Source organism: Xiphophorus hellerii, chromosome 21 (assembly GCF_003331165.1).
Source record: "Xiphophorus hellerii strain 12219 chromosome 21, Xiphophorus_hellerii-4.1, whole genome shotgun sequence".
Classification (NCBI taxonomy): Eukaryota; Metazoa; Chordata; class Actinopteri; order Cyprinodontiformes; family Poeciliidae; genus Xiphophorus; species Xiphophorus hellerii.
This window is the reverse complement of record NC_045692.1, coordinates 21347089-21370674: the sequence shown is the minus strand read 5'-3', so window position 1 is coordinate 21370674 and position 23586 is coordinate 21347089. Positions and strand designations below refer to the sequence as shown.

The 23586-nt window shown below is 35.9% G+C and overlaps 1 protein-coding gene across 1 annotated transcript in view; it reads left to right on the top strand.

Annotated features, from left to right (window-relative positions):
* The window catches only part of LOC116712013 (cadherin-18), a 122836-nt gene that overhangs the window by 80803 nt on the left and 18447 nt on the right, over nt 1-23586 (top strand). The window contains exons 8-10 of the mRNA XM_032551675.1: nt 9545-9681; nt 13844-13965; nt 16424-16541. Coding sequence (XP_032407566.1) covers nt 9545-9681; nt 13844-13965; nt 16424-16541 — 377 coding nt within the window. The remainder of the gene's footprint in view (nt 1-9544; nt 9682-13843; nt 13966-16423; nt 16542-23586) is intronic.

Sequence of the window (23586 nt, the reverse complement as noted above, 5' to 3'; positions counted from 1 at the left end):
ACAGAATTATTCATTAAGGCCTTGTACATAAAAGTATAAAGCATTAGAATTATTTACATATTCAATGACTTTAGATTTTAAAATATTACTTTGATTTAAAAGTTAATTAGTTGGTTCCTGATATTCCGCTTTTTAATAAGCCTAATAGCTTTTTTTTTGTAGCTTATCTAAGATGTCAATAGACGTTTTATTCTCTTCAGTTTTGCAAGGTGTTCTGCATTAATTGTTGTCCGGATGATGTATTTGGCAAAATTCAGAAAAGTAAATGAGTAGAGAACAAAACAACTGTCTATCTTGGAAAAACTTTTCTATTTTCTGAAAATCATTTAAAAAAAATAGAAAATAGGTGTGACACAGTACCTGACAGTTTATCGTCCTTTGACAGTCTACTACTGTACGCCATGTTTTCAGTGACTTTGACATTAAAATTGTACTTTCTCCTCAAAACTGTGCTACTCTTTGTATTTTTTGATCAATTCAAGCTTGTGACATCATTGTGGCGTAGCATAGGATGTTCTTTTTGACAGGTTCTAAATTTGTCATTGTTTTTCAGTGAAGTAAAACTTGTAATGTTATAAAAAATATTCTTTACTGTTACATTCCCTTTTATTTAACTTTCAGAACATTCTGAGGGTTCACAGGGAGTTTTGCACTGTTCCCTGTAAATCATGTTAGTTTTTTGACTTCACCAGGTATCTGCTTATTTTTCCTGCGAGCTTGAGAAGTAACCTGAGGCAAGACAATTACTCTGCACATTTATATGCACTCTAAACAGATGCTTGTATGCTGGTGGGAAATGGGGGGAGGAAAAAAAAAAATTCATACTAGCCTTAGGCAGCGTGCTGAACAGGTGCCTTGTTCCTTGGCATTACACTCCAGCAACTACAGCGCTTGTAATGATTTGAATTTGCTCCATGTTCTTGACAAAATTGATGGAATAGTTGTGAATCTGATACTCCTTAAGAGGTAATGCATTGGTCTTATATCAGTAAGAAACAGTCTCATGTTGTTGCAGCGTGTAATGGGATATTATTTGGTATATTTGGCATGTGCTGCAGTGGCCAGAGGGTCCATAAAAAGCACTTAAGATTTATGAGCAGAAAGACATAACCAGTTGGTGGTTGATGTATCATTGGGTTATTTGCAAGAAAATATACCCACTGCCATTCCACAATGGGATTCTCTTGATTATTCGACTGCTGCAGCAGAAAATAGCAACGTCAAAACTTTGCTTCAAGAAGTGTTCGCCATCCTCCCTGCTCCTGGTGTTGCTTCACAGCGTTTGTGTCAAAGTCAAGCCTGCGGGCCAAATTCTGCCTGCAGTGTAATCCTAATTGACCTTCACATTATTTCTAAGAGTCTATTACAGCTAGTTTACTAATGGACAGCTTAAAACTAATATTGCAAATCTCAGAAAGCTCTGTTGGTACAGGGTAGAGTCTACCAAAAATGGTCAAGCAAAAGTTGGAAAGCAGAAGCTTGGGAAGCCATCTACAGTGGACACTCAGTATTTACAGGAATTTGGGACCACAGAGACAAACCAATAATTAAAATGAATAGTTAATAACACCAAATTTTGTATTAATACTCACAGTGGAGACTGTCTTAGCAGAATCTATGTATTTACAGCTCTTGGGGGCACAGTCAAGTCAACAACATGGAAAACAAATGACTCTTGTTGGATTGGCTGCTTATCAAATTCCAGCCAGTAGCATGATATTACATATGCTCCATAAAAAGCAGATTTGATTGAAAGATTCCACAGAAAAATCTGCCAATGGGTGAATTCAGAAATACTGTAATGGGAACATTCAAGCGTTCACTGGATCTGTTCATTAAGGTAAAAGACAGGATGCACCGATCCACTCTTTCACTTCAGATACCACCACGATAGCTAGGGTTTAGCATAACTTAAAACCTGAAATGTTTCTTTTTTTAACATGGACATAAATATACTGAATTACAAACTTATTTGTAATGAAGTGTGCTGCAGTACAGCACACTCAAATACACCAATAGCTTCAGAAGCTTGGTCAAACATGCAAAAACAATCCAACTTTAATTTGTTCAGACAAAAAAAACTGAAACTGACAAAGACAATAGTTTTAGTAAAATATGCCTGAAATAAACTGCAAAAAACTACTAAATTGTTCAGAAAGTAACTATAAAGGAATTATAAATATAATATAAAATAAGTAATAAAGCATGATGTCGCTCAAAGCACAAGGTATAGAATCAGACTGCATAGATCTGCCCTTATGGACTGGCATTGGGTGATGATACCCAATCTAAATAAATATATTTTAAAATATCAGGACTGATACAGATATTAATATCAGATTGGTGCATCTCTAGTAAAGGAGAGGCCTGTTTTTCCTGTGTGTGGAGTTAATGTAGCTGTAACTGAAATGTGTTCTATCTTTTTTAATAGATATCAAGGAAGGCTTTCCGATTTGTCTTCATTTCGGCACACTGTTCTTTTGAGTTTGATACTCTTGCTCCATAGTAAGAAATAACTTGACTTTAATGCAACTTTTGTGGCACCTTTGACCTTTATATACAGGAATCAGAAGGGAAACGTAGAAAACCAGAAGGGTGGAAGAAGGTATTATGGTCAGGAGTTGACCCAATATAGTAACCTCCGCATATGTGGCACCTGTTGTACCCACCACAACATGCCCCTCCATAATGCAAGATTTTTTTAAATAATACACATTAACAAGCACAAGTGTAAAGCTTGTATCTTGTGACAAAATGTTGTAAATATAAACAGCCTAGCAGCCACAGGAGTCCAGCGGGACGCCGTTGTTGGCCAAAAAACTTCCTGGAGCTGTTTGGTAGTCTGTGTCGCACACGCTGTGGTAGTGGATGTTTCTGAAATGCTGAGGGCAGTGAAAGTGTATGACAGGTAGCATGACAGTCAGCTAGTGGCACCATCAGCCAAGTCAGGCATTTATGAGCTGTCGTAACACTAAGAAATCACAACTATGTGAAGCAACAAGTGGAAGCCTCTGTACCAGGCGGTTAACTCCCACTTCCATTAAACAAAGAGCATTTTATCACTCTGAGTTCAAACATGTTTGAGGGTGTTTTTGACAGATCATTCCTTCTGTAACTGATAGGCAGCTTGGGACACATAAAAGGAAAACATCATGGAGGCATAAAGGGAAAAGGCAGGGATCGTAAGATCAGCATAGTCTAGTTTAAGACTCTGGCAGCACTCAAAAATGTCACAATTTCATGTTTCTTCAGTACCAAAATGTGCTAATTGCTACTAGTGTTTTTTTATTCGTAGTTTAAATTTATTTTGCATATACAGTAGACATGTGTTGGGATGATATTTCCATAGCAAATAAAAAAAAAGATAACTATCACATTTAAAAATATTATCTAAGATGACTACAAGTTTCACATTTCTCAAAACTTTGGCTTGGTTTTCTCTGAAGTTTAAAGAATTCCAGTCTAATTCGGAGTTATAATATCGGACGGTAATGTCAGGGTTCATGAGGGGAAAAAATAAAGAAAGGAAAGTTTCAGAAAGCGCCTGGGCATTCATCAAACTAAACCGGAACATCAGAGAAGGATCAGGAATACTGTGGGTCAAACAAGGCTGTTTATTGATTTGGAACCACTTAAATATCTGCTTTGTTGTTCTGCCAACTTAGTTCCTGTCTTGACTGGAAGGAGAGTGACTTGGGCTTCAGCATTGGTTCGCTGAACCATATCAATCATTAAATGTTTGATTTGAGGTCGCTCCTTACGGGAAAAGTTACCTGACCTCCCCTGGCTTTTGCTTTTGTGTTACCCGGAGCTTTGGATTTGGAGCAGCAGTAAATATAACAAATATATAACAATATAACAAAAATGTCGAAGAAGTACAGATAAAAGAAAACTATTTTCAGGAACTTCATATTAAAGTGAGCAAAACAACGCTGAGAAAAACATTTCGTCTGCCACCAAAATGGGTAGAGTTTACCAGGCTTGGTTTCAGATTATTTTGTAAAACCCCCTGCTGTTTGTGTTCTCTGTCTCTCTCTGCTTGTCACTGAGTCGGGACACACAGGTCAGCTGCTGCGAGTGCTGGAGCTACAAAACTGTTTAATCAGGAAAGAATATGTGACTATGTTACATTGTACAACCAATTACAAAAATTACATTTATTATTCAGATGTAGTGAGTTGTTTAAACTAAAGAGAGAGCAGAAAAGCCGAACCATGGTTTCGTTCACGCTGAGTTTACGTGCAGCGGCTCTTTTCCCGTCCTGTACTGCCAGATCGATAATCCTCAACTTAAAAGCTGCATCATATGAGTTTGAAGACATTTTTCCGTCGTGTCTGCTGCTAGCATGTGCTTGTTCTAAACAAAAATCAGCACTTTGTTCCTTGTTTTCCAATTTTGACTTCCAATGATTGACTTCCTGCTAAAGAACACCCTGGCGGTTGAAGAAAAAACCACAGAAAAGCCGCACCGGGCTACAAGCCGCATGGTTCAAAGTGTAGGAAAAACGTAGCGGCTTATAGTCCAAAGATACAATAATTGGAGAACTAAGCAGTCGTTTATGGCCAGTTTTCAATGTCCTGTTCTGTGACGCTTTGATCTACCACTAGCACTTTTGCTGATTCAAATTTATTTCTCTTTTTAAAAAAATAGATCATAAATAATATTCAAAGTATTATTTTCAATCATTCCTCTTACGAACATTAATCTGTTTATGTTATGAGCAATTTTACCAGTATTTGTAAACAAAGGCAAAATTATTTGGACTTTTTGACATATTAAGTAGTGCTGTCGGTTAGCATTAGTAACTGTACAGTGAGCCCTGCCTCTTTCACGTCAGCATGTTTCTGTTGACCATAACTAAATTGTTTGTGAAAAATTCATTTATTTGTAGATTTATGTAGATAGCAAAGTCAAATCTCCCCATGTTGTCTGAGATATAACTGTATTAATACAGTTTATTATTACAGCAGTAATAATAAATTGTATTATTATCAATAATAACACAGTGTATTATTATTATTATTATTATGAATAATAATAATAATAATAACTGTATTATTAGTAATACTGGTTCAGTATTTCCGAGGCATTTCAATGGACCTTTTTCCTAAAGATTTTAGATGTGGTCTATATACATTTTATATTGTGTCTCTGAATTGCAGTGCTAATGCCAAATATTTTTTTTAAATCCCCCAAAAATCTATGGCAACATGGCGTAGTTATTACGCAAAATTCACATTTTGTACATTTTTGTTCTTTCATTTGGGTTTCTGCTACTTCTAAAAACAGCCCAAACGCTTAAAAACGCCACCCAGCTGGTTTTTGCCGACAAGTTCATGTTTTTTGGGGTCAATAACAGATTTACGCCCCAAATTGATGATTACATGAAGCTGGTTTTGGTTTGCAGCTTTCACCACAGAACATTTCTGCTTGGTTGAATCTCACAGCATTTGATATCCGCTGTTGTTTCTGTCTCACTTTTTATCTCTGTTGTAGTAAAATTAGCTGCCATTTCTGTCTGTTTTATTGAGTGGGCAGCAGCAGCACAAGATGTAGTGAGGGAGAAAACTTGTAAGTGAATAAAGAAAAAAGCAGCAAACAGAAAATATATAGAATTTTTTTGCAAGAGTTGACTGTAAGAGGACATGTGAAACCCTCGGCCCAGCTCTGAATAAAGATATAATGTTATATCTTTTCTGTTGTTGTTTTGCTACCCTAACCTTTGACCTCTTTTTATTGAAGAGATAGAAAAAAAACCCTACAGGACTAACGGTGCCATGTGTTTCTGGGTCAAAAGCTGGATTAGTATTAGGCCTTTAGGACATTTACTTTGTATCTGTCCTTTACTGAATCTCCTAACCTGTGCCTGTGAGGATGAAATGCATGAATGTGGAAGGTTTAAGTCCATACACATATTTTTTCTGCTTTATCTCCCCTTTTTTTTATAAAGATATTTTCTTTCAGAGGAGAAATAAATTCAAACAGTTCTGCTCGCTGTCAGATAAACCTTTGCCGTGTGTATATCTCTTCTCACTCAGACTGCAGACCTCCTTTTGTTTTCTGTCTGTGCCTCAAAGAAACACAATGACTTGCAGAATCACAGCGTCTCATTGTTTACAATTTATCTACTTTGTCTGTCTGTTTTCAGCATCTGACTTGAAATCCATTAATGTGTAGGACAAGCTATAAAAACCCTCTCAGAGAATAAGGGGTAAAACCAAAGTCCATAAAATGCAGGGACTCCTTTATCTCAGTTTGCTCTCCAGAGCAGCCGAGTCCTGATAGGTGGGTTATGAAATGTGCATATGAACCAACTTTCTGAAAATCATTTTATACGCAAATTCAGCTGCCGGTTTGGTGATTTTTATCAGACACTGTCTCGTTTGTAAAATCAGTCACCGCTGAGTTTTGCGTTGTCTCTAAGGAAGGAGGGTGTATTTCATTTCCGATACTATTTTAGGCCTGTTTAAAATCCTGAAAACAAAAACAGAGAATACAAAGTAAGCATGACTTCAGTGAGAAATTGGTGAAACCCATTGAACTTTTACACAGTTTCACAGTATAATAATGAAGAAAAAAAAGAGATTTTACAAAGAAAAACAAACTGTTGTCCAGAATTTCACAGCTGTGGAGCTGCACAGTTTCTGAATCTATTTTATACATCAACTGCACACTCTTTTGTATTCATATATTACATAAAATCTATATAAAATACATAAAGATTTAGGTGTGAAATGTTTAAGGGGTGTGAATGTTTTTGCAAGGTTCTGTCTTAGAGGTCAGAGAGTTGAACTGAAGCAGTTATTAAAACTCAAACTTTTCTTGTTTCATGTTCCAGAAGCTGTTAGCATTTGTCTCTGTAAATATGGCCGCTGAAAATTTCCTTACATGTTAATAATGTCTATGTTTGCTCATAACGTGGAGCAGCAAATGCTCCTCTAGATTCACACATGCCTTGGACAACTCCACACGTTGTGTTTAAACAACATTTTTATATTCCACGCGTGTAGGTTTCCTGCAGCCTTAAAGCAAAGCCCATTTCTCTGAGTTAAAATCAAATCATTTGCGCGTCTGGTTGTGCTGTTGAGCTCATTCACTTCACCTGACTTTTACTGCGTCTGTGAAATGCCCTGTGGTCGTTGTGGCCTTTTAAAAACGGATGGAGGCTGATGGTGAACGCTGTGTGACAACGGGACAGTATAATTGCCTGAGACCACAGATATTTGTTTTGTTGAGTGAGACCATTGTCAGGCAGTAGAGCTGCCCAGCTCAACATGCATTTTATATGTTGTTTGTTAAAGCTTTTACCAGTCAACACTGATTTTAGCCAATTCTGATTTCACTTTTAAAACTTTACCTTCTTACTGCTTCAATGTAGGCTGCATACTTTTATTGTATGTATTAAAATGTATAAACTATAACATAAAATAACTGTTTGGACTTTTCTTGCCAAAGTCTAAATTAAGGAGAAATGTTACATTTTAATGTAGCACAAGCAATGAATAAAAGATTTAGTACATTAAACCACCTTTATATCTGGAATCCATGGATACATCAACCCCCCCCCCCCCTCTAAAAATGCATGCAGCTACTAAAATATGTCTATTTTATCAGTTTAAACACCAAATACACCTGGATATGCATAAATACACACAGAGGAAACCCTATTAGAAGCTAACATCTACCGTCTTCCTTATCTCTATGGAGGCACAGCCAATCAGCACCAACAAAAATAAATGGCGCTCCTGGATTGGCTGCTTTGCAGACAGCAGCCAATAGCATGTCAAGCAGCTTTGCGCCAAAGTGTTTCAGGACTTGTCCAGCACACCGCCATAAAATTAATGAGGAGTTCTCCCTGTATCAGAGGTGCATGAGGGAAATGTGAGACCATGTGTAAGAATATAAAGCCGTGAGACGTTTTAACAGTTACTTTCATGTACAGCCAGTTTTAAAGTCACCTCACAGCATCTGCATGAGTTTACGTTTGGCCTTGGACTTTCTTTTCTTAAACCTCAGCCACTCATTGGTGGGTTAATTGATCTGTTTTTGGATATTGTAATGTTTCAGGGTCCAGTTCTGCTTTCTCTGCAGAGAGTTTCACGTTTCCCCCAGACAGCCTTTGATAGGCGGATATATTCATGCAGGAAAACTTTCCCACTCATCTGACCAATATCAGAGAAGCTGAAAAGACCATATTTTAATCAAATGATTGTAGGTCCTCAATTAGAATATTCATGTTTGTTCGTGTATTTTGATAATTAGTTAAACAAGGTTATTTTTGATGCTTACTTATAAATTAATTAGTTTTTTATGAGATGGAAAAAACATAACCACTGAAAAGAGAAAAGAAAAAAGTTGGTTTCTCATATGTTCCAGATAGTATCTCATGTTCATGAGAGAATAATGGGAAATTAAATGAGATATATCATTTACCTTTTCTTCTGTGAGTTTTTGGATAACATCATGAGATATATTTGGTGTTTTCAGAAAGTTGGATTTTATTTTTCCATTTCTTCTGTTTTCTTTAATGGTCTGAATTTGTGACATCACTTGGTTGACTACAAAGAGTATCTGGTGTGTCTGATATTCATGTGTTTGAGAGTTTTTTGTTGTTTTTTTACATCGAACCAAAGACGTAACGGAGTGTCTTAACATTACTGTGCTTCGCTAAATATCTATAAAACTCCAAATTATAGAAAGGTGTTTGATTCAGATTTTTAATAACACTATATATGTAATAATAAATGATATTTTGTTACTATATTAACAGATTATTGTTGAAGCATTAGGAATTTAATTGAATGTTTAATGAAAGCACAGAAGAGAGCAATCATAGCAATAATCATAGACATTTTGGTTCTAATTAAACACAACTTTATTAGATTTTTAGTTTGTGTAAATACTTTCATACTATGAACTTATGGTAATTTTATTCAGTAGTCATATTGTCGGGGCTCGCCTCTTTGTCAAACCTTTCAACCTGAGACTGAGAGTAGTAAACTCTGGAAGGGACCCAGGCATTCAACTAGATACTTCTGAGACAAAGCAAACAGAGAGATTTGTTTGGTTTTAATGAGCATTATTAGTCACTGTGTATAATTTAATATCATCAACAGCTCTAAGGACCTAATTGCCATGAGTCAAAGAAAGCACAACTATGCCACCTAAAACCTTTAATATATTTATATATATGTATCAGTGACATGCGGTGAGGTTCATAGCTGGTGAGGCACTGACTTCATCATAATCAGATTTTCAAATACAGACCCCTGCATGTTATTGTTTACATAAGGAAATTTTGCGCATGTGGACAACGCTGGAGGTCAAAAAGACTATTCTTTGACCTCCAGCCTCCCCTGCCTCCCCTGATCGCACATCACTGATATGTACGTGTATGTATTTTGCACTTTGGTACATATATTTACACTCAAATTAATCTGTGTGTGCCTCCTTTTTTATCTTTGGGACAATGATTGCCTGATGCTTATGTACACTTAAATGCTTTTTAATTCAGTACCTGAAAATGCATTTATCTTTTTGACAGATATTACTTGGACAGCAAAGAGGACGGAGTAAGATACTTCCGAATTGATGAAAGCAGTGGAGTCATACGTACAACACAACCGCTGGATAGAGAAGACATACCTTGGCACAACATCACTGTAATGGCCTCGGAGGTTGGTAGGTACCCAGGTGTACGAAAAACATATTGCACTGACTTACTTATAAACATCTGGGCCAGAAATTGGCTGATATTTCCTAAGAACAGCTTTATTCTTCCTTTAACCATCTTAACCACCTTAACTCCTGTTTAGCTTCCTTCACAATGGATTAAATACCCTGTGATCTTTAGGATATTCATGTTGGATTTCCCCTTCTGCTTTTCAAATTGAATCTCTACTATTGGTGCCAGATTTTACCAAGAATCTTTGCTGAAATTCTTGAGAATCTCCTCATGAATTTTGAGGTGGTTTCTGCACCTCTGCCATCAGTTTTAGCAAAACCTTTAGCAGGAAGGAAATGGTGCTTCTGCTACTTAAGGTTCCTTTATTAGCTTGGTGAGTAAGAATAAAAAAATACACACAAATATACCCTCAAATGATTGATGATCTCACAATAGCAACTGTTTCTGGAGACCCTACATTTATCCTGATGGTTGTCCTGAGAACTGAAAATGAAAATAAGCAAAATGAGCAGGGATGAAAATGAGTTTTGAAGGATGACTAGGCTAGGTGATTACTACATGTTTTTCTATTTCCCATGCAGTGTTCAGATGTTTTCCTTCAGAGATGCTTTCAAATGGTTGGGAAATTCTTTACCATGGCAGCATGATTTAGATAGAAACAATTAAGTGGAAAAAGGCCCTGCCTATTGCTCTGCCTCTTTTTTCTCTCTCCCTCTAGATAACAGGACACCCTGAGGGGATCGTATAGTCAGAGGGCAGCGCAGGTTCAAATTCATAGAGAGTAACACAGGAGTCAGAATCAATATCAATAAAAGAGGGGATCCATAAAAAGCAATGAGTACATGAATCAGCAGCACACATGCTCCCCTCAGCTACAGAATCAAATCTGTTGCACATCGTATAAGTACAGAGCACTTGGTGGTGTTTGTGTTATTTAAAGACACTCTAGTTAGATTGCATGTTAGATTCTTTCCACCATCTTTGGAAAGAACATACTTAATCATACCATAATCAGCTCCCCATGAACACCTGTTGTGACCTGTTTTCCCATGTTAATGGAGCATGGCAGGTTTGATTTGTGGACACTCTGGACAGGCGATTCTCGTGGAAGTGATTAAAAAACAATCTAACTGTGGTGCAGTAAAGATGAAAGATGGTTCAGTATTTGTGACTGGCCATGACAAAACCAGGAGCAAGTCTCCACGGGAGCATATTGAGTTATTTACGGATTCTGAAAGTGACTGGTTTAAGCCTTCTAATGAAGTCAAACACACAGAAATAAAAATAAAATTAAATAGAAGATTCAAAACATCCATTTTTGAAAATACACATTTTTCTAAGAACAAGTCATTTTACCCTTAAAATAGTTTGTATTAGTGAAATTCACAAAAAAGTAGAATCATCCATATTAACCAAAATGAATATTTATTCCAAAAATGGCTGACTTTTCATTAAATATGTAATATTAAAATGTAAATGTCAAATATGTAGTTCAACAGATGTGACTTGTCTTATCTAGAGAGAAATGTATATTTTTAGAGGTTTTTAGGTTTTGTTCCATTTTCCAACGAAGCTGAAAGCGACCGTCTTATATTTTGCAGAAAAGCAAGAAACTCATCATTCTCTCAGTAATTGCTGGTCTTTATTTTTTTTGCTTTGATAATTTATTCCTACTTTCATCGTGATGCATCACATCTGTTTACATAAACGTCCAGTTGTAAATGAAATCACATTGTATAGTTCACATATTTATGAAGATATAAGGTAAAGAAAGTATTGGGTTGATTTAATTTGCACATTGTTTATACTGCATTTAAATATGTTGGAGTACTTTTCTCTTGGATTGCGTATAAAATTGAACCAGTCTCTATTGTTAAAATGTCCTTTCCTAGTCTGGCAACTAATTAAATCAATGAAGCCCCCTAACCTCCGGTGAGTTGGATAATTTGTAATCACAATTAGGCAAATCTCCAGCCAATGGTCATGCATGCTAATGTTTCTTTACCTCTTCATCTCTCTTTAGTGTTCAGCAATATAAGCCTAGACACAGTAATATTGCTACATAAAGCTTTATGTAGCAAACTGCAAGACTGTTTGCTTTATGTTGCAAACTGTCTTGCAGAGGTTAGAAGTTCATAGACAAAGCCAAAAGTGAAAAAGGAATTGGAGAGTGTGAATTTAGGTCAATTCTAAAGAAGATGCTGGTTCACAGAGTCTTGTATTCAGGCATGTTATTGGAAAGTTGAATCACAGAAAATCCTATTGTGAAAAAAGATGCAGAAGCAGCAGAAATAATCATGGGTTGGAGAAAATTGCAAAGCAAAACTCCTTTTTGAGTTTGAGGGGGGATTCACAATGCTTGCAGTTTTACCTTGAATAAATTATTGACACATTTAATTTTGATATTGAAGAACATTGAATTTATTTCAATCTAAAATAAAAATATAAATATAGAATATTTAATTTATTTTCCTCTTATTTGTTACATTTGTGTGCAATGTTTCTGGATCCCCATTGCAGACACTGAACTGTCTGAAAACAGCAGATCCCATTTTAAACATTTATTAGACTTTGCAAAACAAAAAAACAGACACACACACACAAACACACACATTCCTAAAGACAAAATAAAAAGTAAATATGTAGAACTTCCCTTGAGGATTTGAGCACCTGAAGATTGTTTTTTTTTCTTGTTAGGAGTATTTTTTGCTGAGCAAACGCAGTGTTTCACCTCAGCCCTTCTACTGCACACTTATACCGTAAATCATTATCTCTCCTGGAAGCCACCCAGTAAAAGCACTCTGCAATCCTGGACAGAGGTGCTTCACGGGTCGACAGGCAGCTGCATTCCTCAAGGACCCTTACTACAGGGCCACAGAAAATCCTGCATACTCTGAGTTATTTAAGCAGTTTGTTTAAGACTACCACAGTATTAAAAAGTGAACTATGCAGTTTATCTGATAATGGTTGACAAACTATTACATAATTTGTGGGCAGCTACTGTAAATTAGTGATAATTGTAGGAGACATTTTTTAAGCCAGGTGAACAACACTACCCAGCAACAAGTAGGGGAGGGGCACTGCTAGGTTAATTTCAGGCTTTCTAACTTTGACCAAAGGTGAGGAATATGCTTCATAACCTTCGAGTTGCTGTCTGTCCTCTGGTGCTCTGCAACAAGTCGATTACTGTATGCATTACACACCAATATATTCAAATTCAAGGTCACATTTGTCAGTCTGGAAAGTGAGAGGTTTACTTTAAGAGCCTTTTCTGAAGGCAGATAAACTGAGACAATTGGTGGAAAATCACTGTAGTTTTTTATGCTTTAAACATTCAGTAGATATTTCTAAGTAACCAAAAGTCGCTGGCTTATAAGCAAATAACTGAGTGTTTTACTGTGTGTTTATACATTTCATAAAATAGTAAAATTCAGATGAGTTTAGAAGCTTTTTTTATCCAGTTTCAGGAACAAGTGAGCAAGTGGTGTAGCTGAATTACTTAAACTATTATGAAAAACATTAAAATATTTTTAAAATATGAAAAATTGTCATTTTGCACATTTTTATGCACATCAGCCTCTTAAAAACACACAGCAATAAGTTGATCAATTAGTTGTTGCTTTTTGGTGTTTCACAAATGTGCAGTCTCAATTGAGACTGCATCCAGTTTGTTTGGTCAGCCGGTTTTACCGTTGTATGAACTGTACAATGGCTGCTGGAAAAAGACAAGTTTTCTGTTGTTGACTTACTATTTAGAAACCACTTTCTGTTGGCTGTGCAGGAGTCTTTACTTCTGCTTTTCAAGTTTGCAGCCATTTTCACCTGTGATTATAAACATTGAGTCGGGGGGTGGTGGCCAGCAGCAGCTTTTCTGGATTTAAAGAGACAGAATTCATAAACATCTCATTTTGAAATGAGCTCAAAATAGGCAGAACTGACCAGACTGAAATCTGATTATCTAACACTGATTTTGTACAAAAAAATTTAATGGACATGCTTTGTTTGCGCATGGACCTATCCTAACATGTTAAAGGATGTCCAAACAAAGCTTGGACATCCTTTGTTTCCAGTATCTGAACCATACCCAGTCACTGTACCCGTTTTTAAAATGTTTGCAATGAAAGCCTAAATTTGGCTTCTCTCTCTCTCTGCTTACAGACAACCCCAGTCTGCTCAGGCACGTTCCTGTTACCGTGCAGGTGCTGGATATGAACGACAATCCACCAGAAATAGCAACCAACGAGGAAGTCATTGTGTGCGAGAGCTCAAAGCTCGACCAGGTGAGTGTCTGGAACCCATCTGGGGAAGGAAAAAAATGCTAAACACTCCTTTACAGTTTTTCTCCCTATCTCTGGCCTCACATGTTCAAAACTTCCTTGAACTCAAAAGAAGAAAGTGTGGAGAGCTGCACATTAACCGCAGCCATTTCCCTGACCGCACCTCTTTGTGCTGAACTCTTGTTTCTCTCAGCAATTTTTGAGTTGCTCAGCGAGACCAGAGCTGTAGAGACGGTGCTGCAGAGAGGCTGCTTAATCATCCCTTATACAAAATGAGTATCTCAGCAGCAAACCATGACAGCTCTAAATCGAAGCTTGTTCCAATTTGCTCACAGTAGTCTTTGATTCATTCAAATTAAGAAGGTTGTTGAGATATAGAGCAATCAGCAGCTCGGAAATGGCTGAAAGTGTGGTTTTGCAAAGGATGATGGAGTAAAGCAGCGAAAGACGCAACTAAATACATTTTTAATAGTTAGGAGCTGGTTCAAGACGAGTCTAAAATAAATTTTGGATTAAATTTAAATTAAGGTTTGCAAGCTCAGGGTTCCTGGCTCAGAGGATTAAATGGAAAGAATCACAATGTTTTGCAGGCAGTGAAACTTTTGCATTCAGCAGAAAATGTGCATGGGGGAACATTATATTCATTTTGTGGTAATTATTTGGAAATTATCTACATTTACATTAGAAACTGCAACTGAATCAAATAGTTTTTGCAAATCTGAAGAAACTAAATCAAACTATAAAATGCTATTTTAAGGAGCTGCATATGGCTTACTAGACTCCAAAACTCCTCCAACCACCTGAGTTTCAGATGTCATGATATTAGACTAAGTGTGTCACTCGATAAATATGAACAACAATGTATCTATACACACTGCCTCCATATTAGACCAAAGTATTTCATAGTCTGAATCCTTCACCAAGCATAGATGTGATGTAAAGAAACCGAACCTCTTTTAGCCTGATAAAGTTCACATTTGACTAATTAAGGGTTAATGTTGTGTATTGGATCCCTAAACTTTTTATGCTGCACAAAAATGGGATGCATTATGAGTTGCATACTCTAACATTCGATTTAATTACAAAACAAACATTAGATTAAATTTTTAAAAGTTCTGCAGATAAACAAAAAGGAACTGACTGTCGGACAAAAATGGTTTGTCATAGGAAATTATTACAAAATTACCAACAGTTTCTAAAGAAAAATGTCATATTTAGGAATAACTAAATTCAGGATGAGGTCAGTCTCTTTCTAATTGTAAGAGATTGTTAAACCAGATATTTGACTCTCAGTTGTACTAAAAACGTCATTTTAGCATTTTAATTGATGTGACTTAACACATTAAGAAAGTAAAAAATATAAAAACCTTTGCAGTATTATATAAAACAAAAGAAATAATTAAAGGATAAACTGAGGAAATGGTACATTTGTCATGGAATAAACATTTGGAATAATTAAGACAGTCTTTTTCATGAAGATTTAACAGAAAATATGTAAAAAATAAATGTGGCAAGCATATGAAACTTAGCTTTGGTTGTTTTTATGCATAAATTATTGCAAAAAAAAAAAAAAATCTATAAATACACCCTGGCTGATGATGTTTAGTCTTTGTTCTTGTTCTGTAATGGGAAAGAAGTCAATGCTGCCCTTTATGTTAAATTGATTTTAAAACGATGTAGGAGTATCACGCTTATTCTTCTGGCTGTGCTTTGTACTCTATAATTTATATAATTTCCTATAAATTTATTTGTATTTGTTTACAATTGCTGTTCAAGTATTTACAGCAATTTAAAAATGAATCCAGTTGTAAATGTATCAATTACAAAGGTCCACAACTTACAAGCGCGGAGTTATTGGTTGATTTTACAGTCATTGTCGTTATTTAATTATTACCACTGTAAATTTATAGAGTCATAAAACTAATAAAGCCCAATTATCTACCTAAGAACAGAACTGCATGATGTATCACATCCAAATGAAGTCTCCTTTCAACACCTTTGGGTTTGGGGTTTTATTTCATCTTTTTGAAACTAATCAGTTCATCAACTGCTCCAGGTTGTAAAAAAAAAATCACTTTGTTGCCACGGTTTCACATCTGAACAACTGTACAGAGGTTAAAAAAAACAGTAAGAGCAAAAATCCTTCCAGCTGCACAGCATCCAAAATCACAATTGTGTAAAAAAACAAGCAAAGCCTCAACTAAAAAAGCAAAAACAAATCAGAACCAACATGAGAGATTTTCTCCAATCTGCTGCCACCTTGAGTGGCGCCATTCTAGATTGTTAAATCGAAGCTTCTCTTTTTTTTGAAATCCTAGATGGCGATGCTTCAAGCAAAGTGCTTGAAGCTTTGAAGGAGAATGTTTCATGTGATTTGGGCTGTTCTACTCTCCAGGCATGACAAAAAAAAGTAAAAATGTTGTAGTAATGATTTGAAAAGTATGTTCATTTTGTTTCTCAGTTGATCCAGACCGTCACAGCAGTGGACAAGGACGACTTTGCCAATGGACAGAGATTCTCTTTTGCTCTGCCAAGCCAACTGCCAGTTAATCCCAACTTCACCCTAAAGGACAACGGAGGTAAATAAAATGATCTTTACGTTTGTTCGTTTTGTTCCCGGGTTTTTGGTCGTCTGCTCGGGTTTTAAGCATTCACCAAGTTGTTCTGCTGCTCTCGTACCCTTGTGGTGCAGTAAAACCACACGCTTTATAACAAGTGAGCATGGTAAGCTGCAGACTCAGTGGGATCCCCTCTGATTGCGTTAAGCAGAGTCACAGAGCTGTGCCGTGTTTGCGCATCGTGTTGTCAAATGGATTACCCCGCTCAGCCGCTCCCTGTCGCCGCCTCCTGTGTATAATATCGAGCCTGCCTGCCTGTGGCCGGCGAGCGGGCGTTGCCATAGAAACCATTTTCAGTGTCAGGTGAGTACCTAGCCCCAGGGTGGTCGGCAATCACAGGGCTTTTATAAGCTCTCAGCCAGAAGATCTCACGGTTACCCACAGAGAAGAGGAGTTCACGGCACTCCGGATGCCATGGAGGAGCATAAAAACAAAGATGAAGGTCACAGTACGAGATAAAGAAAAAAAAAATCCCTGATCATACAAGATAGGTTGTTTTATCTCTTTGTCCAATTCCTTCCCATCACATGCCTTTCTTTGCCTCCCTCGAGTTTCTGAGGCAGGGCTTTTCTGCAGACATTCCTCACCTCTTGACCATCAGCGAGTCTCAAGGTGGAAGAGAATAAAAGCAAAGCCAAGACTGCAAAGACTCCATGAGAACAAAGAACTACTGGCGTTAAACAAACATATGGTACAAGAAGGTCATTAAGTCCTAGTTTTACTTTTATTAGCTCCAAAAAAAAACGGAATTCAATGAAACATCAGAAGTGAACGCATGAGTGGGAAAAGTAGGGGAAAAGTTCTCTAGTTATGTGGTTTTAATTCTGACCTATCAGTCTGTATAACGTCAACAAATTCCTCAAAGGAAATTATGAATGTTAATCTAATTTGCAAGAGTACAGATTTGACATTTCTATTACAAAAGGAAAACTGAGCCACAATCTAACAGAATGAACAACGTCTTTGAACACAAAGACTTTGCAACAAAACATAATTTAACTGCTTTAATTTAAAAAGGAAAATAAATAATTTTGTATCTACAGCTAAAATAAAACATTATCACAGTCAAAAGTGTTCTCTATGGCTTTAACTTATTAGCATCTTGATTAAAAACATATAGATTTTTACATAAAGATCCACTCGAATGACAGAACTTGAATGAATCAATGATCATTGTCATATACAGATGACTTATTTATCAATTAATTCCAGCTAAAGAGGTTTAGAAAAATCAAGAATTAAAGTCTACATCAGTGGGAATAAGCAGTGGGATTTTATTGAGCTATTTTCTGGTTAATTAGTTTGGGTATTGATGTAGGTAGCTAGCCTGCAGTCCGATGCTTAACACCTGCTGCTCTAGCCCTAGCATGCTAATTGTATTGACCATCCATGCTAACTCGCCTTAGTGATGCAGTTTTCCTCTAATTTTCATGCCAATACTTTGCAATTAGCTTATTTTATCTTCTTGTAAACAAAGGACACTTGTAGAAGACAATATTGAGTAAAACTTTGTCAGTCCTTATCTATAATCTTTTTAAATGTTGGTATGATGATATTTAGAAGTACTGATATGAAAGAATGTTAATGTCTATGTATTAATCACTTTTCAGATTGGTATTTGTTATAAAAAACATTTGAAATATTCTCTTTTCTTTTTACTTCATAATTATGCACTGCTTTGCATCACGTGAAATCTGAAAACCATCTGAATCTTTTGGTTGAAACATGAAAAAACATCAACAATCATGAACTGAATCAAAGGCAACAGAAGTTGCCTCTACTTAAGTTACACATATTTAAAGAGTGATATTTTGTCTTTTCACCATGGGTGTGATAATGATGACTGTGCTGTGAAAGTGACATGCTTTTTTTTAAATTTCTTGTCACCAAATTATTATTAATTTCTTTATGCAGATAGGTTCACAGTTTTCACAGAGTGCTATTAGACAATTGATCACATGTTAACAGTTGTTCAGAGTAAGAATATCTACGAACTTAATGCAATAATATAAAAACTTCTTCCAGGATCATTTATATTTGGTTAGCATTGTTTATTTTGTCAACGGTTTGGTAATACTTGTTATGTTTACAACTTTCCTGAAGTTTTACCTATTGCAAAATAAGAATCAATTTTTAAATCAACTGAGCTGGTCTACAGTTGATTTACTTGGTTTAATTTATTATGTTTGTTCTGTTGGGATGAGCTGCCTGGACAGGGAATGGAAACATTTAAAACATGGACAAGATCTGCTTTAAGTGTATACTGTAAAATAAAATTATCCACTTTTTAATACTTTTGTTTTGTAAAATATGTTTTAAAAAAAAACTAATTTAAATCCCTGCTGTAATGTATGTTCAAAGCCCACTGAAAGAGGGGATCTTCTCTTATGAGGGATTAATAACAGATTTTTTTAATTTAATGCTGTTTTGAGATACAGTGTCTTTAAATTTGTTCTTTACCTTCTGTTGCATGCTAGCCCACAGGCTCTTGTTTTTCTCTGATTAGATTATTTGATATAATCCTATGTGGGATGGGCAGGATTTTCCTGTTTAATTATTTTTCAGTGTAGATATGAGAGAACAAAAGGGTATTTTGCCCAAACTGATGTACATAGTAGAAGCTTGTGTTGTCGGCATATTTCATCCAAAACAGCAACATAGTATACTGGTTTGCAAAACTCACAGATTTAGTTTGTTTATATCTCATTATCTTTCAAATAAATACGGTCAATAACACAATTAGGATATTTCCTCCAGATATTGTTTCTGTTTAGCACAACCCTCCTGCTTTTTTGCCACAGGACTATGGAATAACATGAATATTGGATTTAAAGCAACAATTCATATATGAGCTAGGAAAACACAAACACTTAATGCTATTGCTAGGAGAGAGTTTGAGCAGGGACTTAAAAACCAGACCACCTAAAGTGGTGTCATATGTTGTTTGTGAGCAAAGCTTATCAAGTGGACAAATGTGATATTCATTTGTACAAATAAATAATGATTCTGAATGTTTGGTTATGAGAATCGGCTTTGCTTACAACAGGTTTTTCTCAGTGTCTGAGCAAAATGAAGGAAAACTTATTTGATGGCATCTCAGCAACTTAATTTTTCTTCTGTCCATTACATGTGTAGCTTTGATTTGATAAAACATTTAGGGTCAAACATATACTGTTGTTTTAATGGATATTGTATTATCCTCTGATCCCTGAGATCGACTACATGTAAATACAACTATCCTGAATTTTATGACTTAATACATATATAAAAAAAACAAGTATTCATAAAATTAAGATACGGGTCCTAAAATTTTACTTTGAAGTGTATTTAAGGTTGTAATGGTGCCATTCACTGATAGAAAATATGAATGATGTAAACCTACATAATTTACAAGTATGAAATGAACTTCACACTTACAGAATTTAAATATGCATAAAGTCTGAGTAGAATATTCTTTGAACGGACCACTGAAATACTCAGAGTTCTGGTATTCAGTGTAGAAATGCATAACTCTTTTAGAAATGGAATGACAGTAAGTGCAGAAACCTACTGCCCTGGACAAAAGGCATAAAAAAAGTAACAGACGAGTAAATCATACCTGTGTGAGTGTTGACTCAGCAGAGATAACAATAAATGGGAAAAGTAGACAGGACCATAAATTCAGCACAGCCCTAAAGCCTTTGCAGCCTAAATGGGTTATATTCAGGAATTTTATGTTCCCATTTCAAAGAGATTTCCACTTTAAGCTGATGATGAAAGGGTACTAATTGAAAACTATAAATTTACGGAAAGGAGGGGAAAGAAAATCCCCAAGAAGCAAACACAAAGAAAGAAGACGTTTGATATGAGTTCCCATCTTTGTTCCTCTTGATAAATGTTTTCTTATAAACATTGGCCCCTCAGGACTCATTGCTGTAGGATTTTTGTTCTGAGTGCATTCACACCAGTCTTGTTCTGTCCACTTTAATCAAACTCTAGTTCATTTGCCATTATGAGGATTTTCTGCTTATAACTAATAAAAATCCGACATTTAAAATTATATTACATTATATTGCTTCAAATAAAAAAAGGGCTTAATGAAAGTAATATTTAATACCTGCTTATAGAAAACGGAACCTTATCAGAATGCATAACCTATAACCTACCATCAAAATATGTTCTCTACTTTGATTACTTTGATATTTTTGTTTTTGTTACATGAGAACCAGTCTTGTTAAAGGGGCGGTATTGTTTATTTTTTTATGTACTTAGAGCCATTTTAAAGCACAACCAAGTAACTGTGTTACTTTCAGTTGTTAAAAAGTATATGCTATATATAACAAATATGACTTAAAGAAATTTGACATCACAATTTAATGCCTTGAAATTGGGCCTCTGTCTCTTTAAAAACTCCTGTTCTTTCTGAAACCTCACCTTCAGGAAGTCATCACATTCCTTTTTCAACTCTTCAGCAATGTTTTTACCAGCTTTGCACTGAGAAGTAGCTTGTATGATGAGCTCAGCAGATGTGCAGTTCCACCAGATGTTTGCTAATTCCTGCCTCTAGTCTGAAGGAGCTGAGTGAGGGAGATGCGATGGAGGGTTGCTCTATGAGACAGAAACTCTGAAGCGTGGAAACTGCAACTCGAAGGTGGAGCTCAGTCCACCCAGGCGTTTTGAACAGCTTAATGGTTGCCACGGAGATTAAAGGATTTCTTACACATGCATGTAAGGGTCAAGCTAACACTCCAGGTATGTTTTTGATGAAGGGAATATACATTATAACATGATATGAAACTCAAAAATATAGATTTTTTTATTATATTTACATGGTTGTATTTACTGCTTACCTATTTACTTTTTCCACTAATCCCTGTTCTAGTTGAATTAATGTTACTTATTTACTTGCCTTTTACTCTCTCCGGCTCCCTTATCTACATAAAGCTCCCTCTGAAAAGTTAAGCTGCTGCTCTCAGGCTTTTTCTGATATCAGTCAAATGTGCTCAATTAGAGGCTGCATTCGCACTTGAACTTGGAGAAGAAAAAAATCCAGACGGAGCATCATTCTGTTGACTCCTGTGTTTGATAATTCAAGTAAGCTCTTCACACTCAGAGCAGCTTCTTTCATTGCTGTTGTTGCAGACTAACAGTTGGTGGCTTCGCTGTGCCAGGACCTAATACCTCCCTATGTTGTTGTGCAACTGAAGAAAATCCCTTTCAGTCTCTCACACCAGTAACTCTCTCATGACCTCCTTTTCTGCTCAGTTGCAGTTTGATCACTAAAGTGTTTTCTTGAAACTTGATTCACTGCAGCTGTTTGAACTTTTCTTTTACAAAAAAGAGGTAATTATCTGTAGGTATTGATCATTGATACCTTTTTATATTGGGAAATATACCATCCATCCAACCTACAGCTGTCTGTACGTCTGACCTCCTTCTGTTTTTGGGCAGCTGAAAAAATTACCTTTCATCCAGACCAATCACTTCCTCATCTCTTTTGTATCTCATTTACACTTTGCTCACAAAAGAATCTTTCTAAAAGTGACTTTTTGACTTTTTTTGTACTAAATTTCCAATTAGGTTTTTAATTTGAGGCACTGCTCATTTAAACCTCTGCAGCTAAATAGTCAATTATACCTGCAATGGATTCATCCTTTCCCCTCATTTTTTGGTAATTTGACAGTAATGGGTATAAAAAGAGCCTATTAACTAAACTGTTGTGGCTCTTTTTTCATAAAATTTTCATCTCTTATTCGTATTAGATTTCTTTCAAGCTATTATCTTATTACAACAGGTTATTTTTCTGCTACACAGACCTCTAACAGCGCCAGCTCTTGTTCACTGAATCAGATAAGTGTAGTGGTTTAGTACTAAATGTTAGCTTCAAAGAAACTGTAATCTTTGTTAAAATGACATTTAGGTAGAAAGGTGGAAATCCTTTTGTGGCAAAATTCTGCTCTGGTGAAGTCAATTTAAATACATCAACCTCCCTGATTAATTTACAGTGGCTGAAATTTTGACTGGTTCCTTGATCTGTTTGATATATGTCTCACTCTATCACATTTCATCTTAACAACCAATTACACTGATGCTGTGATTTATAAATAAGCCTCATGTTTAAACTGATCCCTTGATTTCTGACAGCATCGTCTTCCCATGCGCATAGAGAGGATCCTATAATATTACAGTTAATAGGCCCATATGTGGGATGTCAATTAGCTTTTATGTCATGCACACTTTACTCACAGTTGATTTGCCAACACTTAATGATCTATTGAGAGAGCATGAGTTGGATTGAGTGGAGCGTCAGAGCAAACTGAAGCATTCTGGTTTTATTAACATCATACAGGAAATAGTTGCAAATAGAACACAATAGTTGCCTTCTGCTTAAAGGTCAGGATTATTAACTTAGATTTATGACTCCATTTCAGAAAATAATTGTGTGAGTAATAACTAAGCCAGTGTTGTAAAGTGTAATTATTGTTTGCAGAATGAATGCTTTCATTTTTTCTGTTTAATTATAAATTTAGTCATACACACACACGCGCACACACATGCTATGAGTCAATATTAGACTCTTCTCTTCTGACTGAAAACTTAATATTCTGACTTTTTTCCCCCTTCAGGATTCTGACTTTAACCTTCCAAGTCTGTGTCCTTTTATATCAAAATACAAATAAATAACAAAACATTCTTAGCTGTATGTGAATTATGTTGATAGTATATGAAAATAATCAAATCACTGTCCCAAAATGAGTTCTTAGATTTGAGTTTTAAGACTTGCCTGATTATGCATAAACAATTTAAGCACAAAAAGTCAGAATTCTAAGTTATGCAAGTAAGTATGAATGAAAGGATTAAATTATCAATACTAAAATCTGCTTCCTTTGTGGGATTTTTAATCTGCCACAGGGGATAGCTAAAGCAACACACAGATTTATACTGTATAGCAGCTGTAAGCTAAAATATAATAACACATGCAAATGGAAAATTAGAGCATCCAAGCACTGCAACTATGTTCATTTTC